General features: G+C 40.9%; 1 protein-coding gene across 1 annotated transcript; it reads left to right on the top strand.

Moving 5' to 3' along the window:
* Positions 1–4,371: 4,371 nt before the first annotated feature.
* LOC126085005 (olfactory receptor 5-like) lies at positions 4,372–5,310 on the top strand. Its single transcript, XM_049899890.1, has one exon. It carries the CDS (start codon positions 4,372–4,374, stop codon positions 5,308–5,310), a length of 939 nt encoding a protein of 312 aa, XP_049755847.1.
* The last annotated feature ends 2,194 nt before the right edge of the window (positions 5,311–7,504 follow it).

Raw genomic sequence — 7,504 nt, forward strand, 5'->3', positions numbered from 1 at the left:
TTTGGGGGAGAGTGACACTAAAAAATGGATCCACATTTGTTCTGGTGTGCTGTCTGCTTCTTCTAAGTAATAAGTGCTATTTTCTATGTGCGTTCAAGCTCTGATCAGAAGGACATGATATTTGTGGAGTAATCCGTATTAGTTATCTATGCCTTTTTCTAATGACCTCCTGGATGTCTGAAAAATCAGGTACAACCTGTGGGCAAAACGCAGATCTGGCATGTCGTCTTACAACCAGGAACAAAGCAGGTAAGGGCTCTCATTTAAGACTGCAGAGAGCAGTGATATCAGGAGCCAAACCCAAGTTCATAGGGAGTAAATGTTCAGTACTAAGGACAGATCCAACACAGTCCTGGTTCTCAGGCTAGTGAGGAGTCCTTGATCAGAACAAAAAACAGTCTACCCTACCAGGACTGACACTGGTCTGAACTTTTACAAAAGTCTCAAATTTTATAGCCATTAAGTATATAGCTATATTTTTAATTTAATCTTCACCATAACCCTATGAGAAAAAGAGGCACTCACTCTCCACTGTACTAATTTGGAAACAGCCTCAGAAAGGTGCAGAGAGTATCCCAAAGTCACATCAAGGAGCTAGAATATAACTGGACCTGGGACTGGTGTCTGACTTTAGAGTCTATGCAAAGGAAAGATAACTGGATTTAGATCCAGCAATTTTTTTTATTGGAGTGTAAATTCTACTTAATGGCTTTGACAACGTGGGCTGGTGGAGTCACCTCTCTGAGTTTCAGTTTCCCAATCTGTGTAGTAAGTGCAATAATGTACACAACACCTATATGTCCTAAAAAAAAAGTTCTAAGGATTGACTTTACTTATGTCCCCTCTACCTTTGTCCAGAACCTTGACACCAAACATTTTCTACTATCTTCATATTTGACTTCTTAGAAAACTCTGATTCTTGTAATTAGGAAAAAAATATTGGAAAGAAATATTTGCATGCATACAGTTGCTCTGGGCTCCCTGTTACATGACTGGAGAAAGTCTCTCTCAAAGACCTTTTCATTTCTAACATTTTTGTGCAGAGTAGGCATCTTTGTTACCAAAATTGGGCACAAACGTTCTTTTCTCATTAATATGTCTGAGTCAGTATTTAAACATCTGAAATGGAAACTCTAAGGATGGAAGACAGAAGATGAGATTTGGATTCAAGGAGACCTCAGTTCACATCCCAGTTCTAGCGGTCATTGCTGTGTGATCTTGGGTGAGTTGCTTATTTCTCTGAGCTTGATTCCCAACCAGCAAAACTGTATAGCAATAGCATTCTTGTAGAGGTTTTGTGAGACTTTAAAGAGCTGACAATGAGAAGAATTTAGCTCAATGGCTGGCACATATAAAGAGCTTACTACATGATTTTGTTGTTTTTAGTTGCTGTTGAGTCCATTTTTGACTCATAGCATTTCTTGTGACAGATTGTAACTGCCCCATACAGTGGAGCCCTGGTGACACTGTGGTTAAGCGTTTAGCTGCTAACCAACAGGTTGGCAGTTCGAATCCTCCAGCCGCTCTTTGGAAACCCTATGGGGCAGTTCTGCTCTGTCCTATACAGCCGCTATGAGCCAGAATTGACTCAACGGCAATGGGGGAGATAGGGTTTTCTAGGCTGTAACATTTACAGGAGAAGATCACCAGATCTTTCTCCTGTGGAGCCACTGGGTGGGTTTGAATTGCCAGCTTTTCAGCCTGCAGCCAAGTGCTTAACTGTTGCGCCACCAGGGCTCCTTCACTACATACAAACCAAAACCAAACCCTTTGCCACTGAGTCGATTTCAGCTCATAGCAACACTATAGGACAGAGTAGAACTGCGGTCTAGGGTTCCCAAGGAGTGGCTGGTGGATTTGCACTGCCAAACTTTTGGTTAGCAGCTGTAGCTCTTAACCGCTGCGCCACCAGCGCTCTTTCACTACATAGTAAAAAAAAAAATTTTTTTTTTTTTTTTTTTACCATTAACGTTTGCTTGGGATTTAGAATACTAGCATCATGGGTTAATAATAAACAGCAAGGATAACTAGAACACACAAATTAGAATTAGGTTTGTTCCTATTTCCCAAATTGGCCATGTGACTTGGGGTAAATCACTATTGCTTTCTAATCCTTGTCAAATTAGGATAACGATAGTCTTTTTTGCAGAATCTTTGAGATAACTGAATAAAATAACATACAAAATTCTTGTCCTACTATCTGGAAAACTGAAGGAGTGAATTTAAGAATCCACCGATCATTGCTTCATTGTTGGTTGTGGCAAAAGAGTGCAACAAATTAAAATTCCTGAGACCCTATGTAAACTTGTTGTTATTAGGTGCCATCAAGTTGGTTTCAACTCATAGCAACCCCATGTGACAGAGTAGAACTGCCTCCATAGGGTTTTCTAGGCTGTAATCTTTACGGGAGCAGTTTGACAGATCTTTCTGCCATGGAGCCAACGGGTGGGTTCATACTGCCAACATTTTGGTTAGTAGCCGAGCACTTAACCATTACACCCAAATGCCTCCTTTTATGTGGACTAGTCCTTGGCTATTTTTCCATCCTCGTGTCTTTCTACTCTTCTCACTCACTAAGCCACAGCTTCAAAGACCTCCTCGTTATCTGTGAGAACTGTCATTTCCTCCTCAGTTCAGGGCATTTGCTCTTGTTATCCCCTCTGTCCACAATGCTGTTCCCTTTGGCTCTTTGCATTTCTGGACCCTTCTTTGCCCTCCAGATCTCCATTAAAATATCACCTTCTCAGGTCATTTTCTTTCATGGCCAGAACAAGTGGACCCAGCCACTGCCTCTGTCATCTACAGTATATGAAATTGTTTGAATTTAATTTTTGTTCAATAAAATCTATTTTCTCCTATAGACTGTGAGCCCTATGGAGTAGACACCTGCCCATCCAGTGCCCAGCACAGTTTATTCTCCATCAGATGGAGTTCTAAGTCCTACCTCACAAGGGTATTGTGAACAAAAGATGAGATAATGCTTAGAAGTTCTTAGCACTGGGCCTGGCACACAGAAAGTACTCAATAAATGTTGGTAAACACACCCACAGGCATCGGTGTTTGTTAAATGAATCCAAAATCCTTATCCTTTCTGTATCTAAATTACATATAAGATGAAGCCCATATTTATTGTCATTGCATTAAAGTACGGTCATGATACAGCCCCCACATTGACTTGTTTATTTTTGTCAAAACATAGTCATTGTACCAGGAACTGTGCTGGAACCTGAGGATTAGTAGACGAATCAGTCCCATTTCATGATCTCTGTGATGTCTTGGGGTAGGAAAGGACTAGTAATTATGGTCCAGGGATTGGAATCCCTGGGTGACGCAAACAGTTAAGAACTCAACTGCTGACTGAACTGTTGGTGGTTCACCTACCCAGAGTTACCTTGAAAGAAAGGGCTGGTGATTATCTTCCAAAAGGTCACAGTCTTAAACACCTTATGGAGCAGTTCTACTCTGACATACATGGGGGACACAATGAGTTGTAATTTACTTGTCAGCAACTGGTTTTGTTTTTGTATACAAGGGATTACTCTGAAGCTATTAAACAGAAAAAGGCAGCTCTATCATGATACAGAATTAGCTTCAAGATATATTGTTAATTAAAAAAAATAAAGACTCAGAAATACATCATGTGCTACACTTTATGTTTAAAAATACCGCTGTCTACATATAAGGGTATTCATAGATATCATCTCTGGAGGTATACCCACCCTAAAAGTGTTACCAATGGTTGCCTCTTGGGATGGGGATTAAGAGACCAGGTGTCAAGGATGAGAGCTACATTCACTTGAATTTTTTTTACCTGTAAATATGTTATCTTATAAGAATAACGCATGAAATAAATGGCTCATTATTGATAAGAAAGGAGAGAGAGAGAGAGAGAAAGTCTTACCTCACAAAGAAGGAAGGGAGAAAAGAAAGAAGGAAGGAAGAAAAGGACTGGTTCTACTTCCTCTTTTTACAGGTAGGAAAATTGAGAATTAAGGAGGAGAAATGATTCCCCAAGATAGTACAAGTAGTAAAGAGGTGGAGGTGGCATTTAAATCTAGGTTGACTTGCTTCAGAGCCTGTAAACAGAGCATCTTCACCGAGCTAGGTTTATGACCTAGAGTCTCATAGTGGTACCGTTAACACACTTGGCTACTAACTGAAATGTCTGCAGTAAGAACCCATCCAGGGGCACCTTGGAAAAAAACCTGGTATTCTGCTTCCGAAAGCTCACAGCCTTGAAAACACCGTGGAACACAGTTCTTCTCTGACTCACATGGCATTGCCATGAGTTGGAGTCAACTTGACAGCAACGGATTTAACTGGGTACCTCTGCAACCAGAATGTCAACAATTTTTTTTTGTCTCTCCTTAGATGGAGAGGTCTCTGGAGTTGGCCAACATGACCAGAGTCCAAGAGTTTATCCTGCTAGGTTTGTCCCCAAGGGTGAACATACAAGATGCCCTGTTTGCTGTCTTCCTGACCCTCTACCTGCTGACCCTTTTGGAGAATACTCTCATCATCTACCTTGTCTATAGTCACAGTGAACTCCACAAGCCCATGTACTTCTTCCTGGGCAACCTGAGCTGCCTGGAGATGTGCTACGTGTCAGTGACCATGCCCAGTCTGCTTGTGGGACTGTGGATTGGATCCTACCACATTTCCTTCACAGTCTGCATGACCCAACTCTTCTTTTTTGTTTCTCTCATCTGTATTGAGTGCACCCTCCTGGCCTCCATGGCTTATGATCGCTATGTGGCCATCTGTCACCCACTCCACTATCCACTGCTCATGCGACCCCAGGTATGCCTGGGCTTGGCCTTGTCCTCATGGCTTGGTGGTCTTATGGTCTCAGGAGTTAAGACCACATGCATTGCCAGCCTCTCCTACTGTGGCCCCAACGTCCTAAACCAATTTTTCTGTGATGTCTCCCCTCTGCTCAATCTTTCCTGCACCCACGTGGCCCTGACGGAGCTGGTGGACTTCATCTCTGCCATTGTCATCTTTTGTGGTACACTGCTAGTAGCCTTGGCCTCGTATTCAGCCATTGGGTTGGCCATGCTCCACATGGCATCAGCCACAGCCCGCCGTAAAGCTTTCTCTACCTGTGCCTCCCATCTGGTCGTGGTGGGCATCTTCTACTCAGCCGCCCTCTTCATCTATTGCCGTCCCAGCCGTATCAAGTCCATGGACCTCAACAAGGTGCTGTCCGTCACCTACACGGTGGTCACACCCATGTGCAACCCAATCATCTACTGCCTGCGGAACAAGGAGGTCCATGCAGTGCTGAGAAAAACTCTCCATCTGCCTTGATCCTGATTTGGAAAATTTGATCTCTCAGCTCCTGACGAAAAGTCTTTCATGGCCCCAAACACCATATATAACCTTTGAAAGACAAATGAAATTTGGTGAAAAGTTTTTACCACCTAATATACAATGAAGGAACCCTGTTGGCACAGTTAAGCACACAACTATTATTGGAACGGTTGGCCATTTGAACCTACCCAGAGCTGCTTCAGAATACAGGCCTGCCGATCTGCTTTTGAAGGATCACATCCTTGAAGACCTTATGGAGCAGTTCTACTCTGCACACATGATGTTACCATGAGTCGGAATGGACTCAACAGCAACTAACAACGACCATATACAATGAGCTCCTGTAAATCAGTAACACAATCTGAACTATACAAGAGAAATATGACCAAAGTCGTGAGAAAGAAAGCCATAAAAGAAGAACTTTAAGTGGCCAATAACCCACATGAAAAAATGCTGAAATTTACTTACAAACCAAGAAATGCAAATTTAACAACCACATCATTTATATTCCTAGAAGACTGACAGATGTTTACCAAATGTGTCTATATGTTCCCACTGGTACACACAGATACATGTACAAGGATATTCACTGCATCATTATTTGTAATGAAAAAAATCACAAACATCCTCAATGTCCATTGATAGTGGATGAATTAAATATATCACCTTCACATTGAGATGAACATAAAGCTGTTAAATAAAGAGAAATAGATTTGTATGTTTTGACAAAGATATATGTCCGAAACATATATTTTAAATAAAAAAAAAAAAAACTATGGAATTTTTTGTTTTATTTTTGGGTTAAAATTTAATTTGGGTATAATTTCAAGAGCAGATTGAATTCCTGTTTACCCTTTACCTGAAGTCACCCACATTATTTATATTTTAGTCTATTTACTATGTCATTCTCTCCCTCTCTCTGTCTGTATATATATATATACACACACACGTATATATGTAATATGTGTATGTGTATATACATGCATACCTATATATTATTACATAAGAGGGCAGTGGTGGTTCAGTAATAGACTTCTTGACTTCCTTGTGAGAGACTTCGGTTCAATTCCTGGCCAACGCACCTTAAACATAGCCGCTACCTGTCTGTCAGAGGAGGCTTATGTGTAGCTATGATGCCGAATAGGTTTCAGCGGCACTTCCAGAATAAAAAGGACTAGGAAGAAAGCTTGGCAACCTATATCTGAAAATCAGCCAATGAAAACCCTGTGGGTCACAACAGTCTGATCACAACTGATCACACAGTTTGTGCAGGACTGGGCAGCATTTGGTTCTGTTGTGCATGGGGCTCCCATGGGTCAGGGGCCAACTTGATGGCAGCTAATAAGAACAATCTGGGTACCAGATGGATTCATTGCTTCTCGTGTGATGTTATTGCTTCTAGGCCTCTCAGGGGACAAAGCTAGAAAAGGTATGTGTGGATACGCATATATGTTCGTATAATTATATATACATGTATATTTGCGTGTATGCACACGTATACTTATACGCACATGCACATATATATGGAGTATATGGAAATGTCTGTCTATTTATCTATCATCAATCTATCTAATCCTATTAAAAACATGACTTATGTACCACCAATTTCAATCCAATATCATAAGTTATAAAGGTATAATGTAATTTTCCTGCTTTTAATTTTTGTAACTCTTCTCAACCCATGAGCTGGTTAAAATGGCAATTTTTATGTGTGTGTGTATATATATATATATGTTATGAAATAGCAATTTTTATGTTATAAATATACATATATATGCATATATGTAATAGATTATATATAATACAGTTTGTGTATATATAAAATAAAATTTAAAAAATTATGAGAACTGATTTGGAACCAATGTTACTTCCAAGTCACTTTCCCAAGCCACAGTGAACTTTAGGAAAAGTTTTCACTTCAGTCTTTCCTCTAAGTCCACAGAGACTAGGGAGCCCTCTGAGGTCCATCCTTGGATATAATTTAGCTGCTTGCGGCTGGCAGTAAGACCTGAGCTCTCTCTGCAGCTTAGAGAACACAGAGGTGGAGAAATGAGGAGGGGTAAGTGATAACTCATGCTCAGAACCAAAGACAACTTTTTGGAAAGACTTCTGAACTGAGTTGAGGTCCTTGAGATCACTGGTCACGTCTTCGTCACTGACATCCTCACCTCTATCCAGGGGCTGAGCCCTT

The sequence above is a fragment of the Elephas maximus genome, chromosome 11 (genome assembly GCF_024166365.1).
Source record: "Elephas maximus indicus isolate mEleMax1 chromosome 11, mEleMax1 primary haplotype, whole genome shotgun sequence".
NCBI classification, from domain to species: domain Eukaryota; kingdom Metazoa; phylum Chordata; class Mammalia; order Proboscidea; family Elephantidae; genus Elephas; species Elephas maximus.

Coding starts and splice junctions, on each gene's coding strand:
- LOC126085005 (XM_049899890.1), top strand. CDS start 4,372: ATGGAGAGGTCTCTGGAGTTGGCCAACATGACCAGAGTCCAAGAGTTT.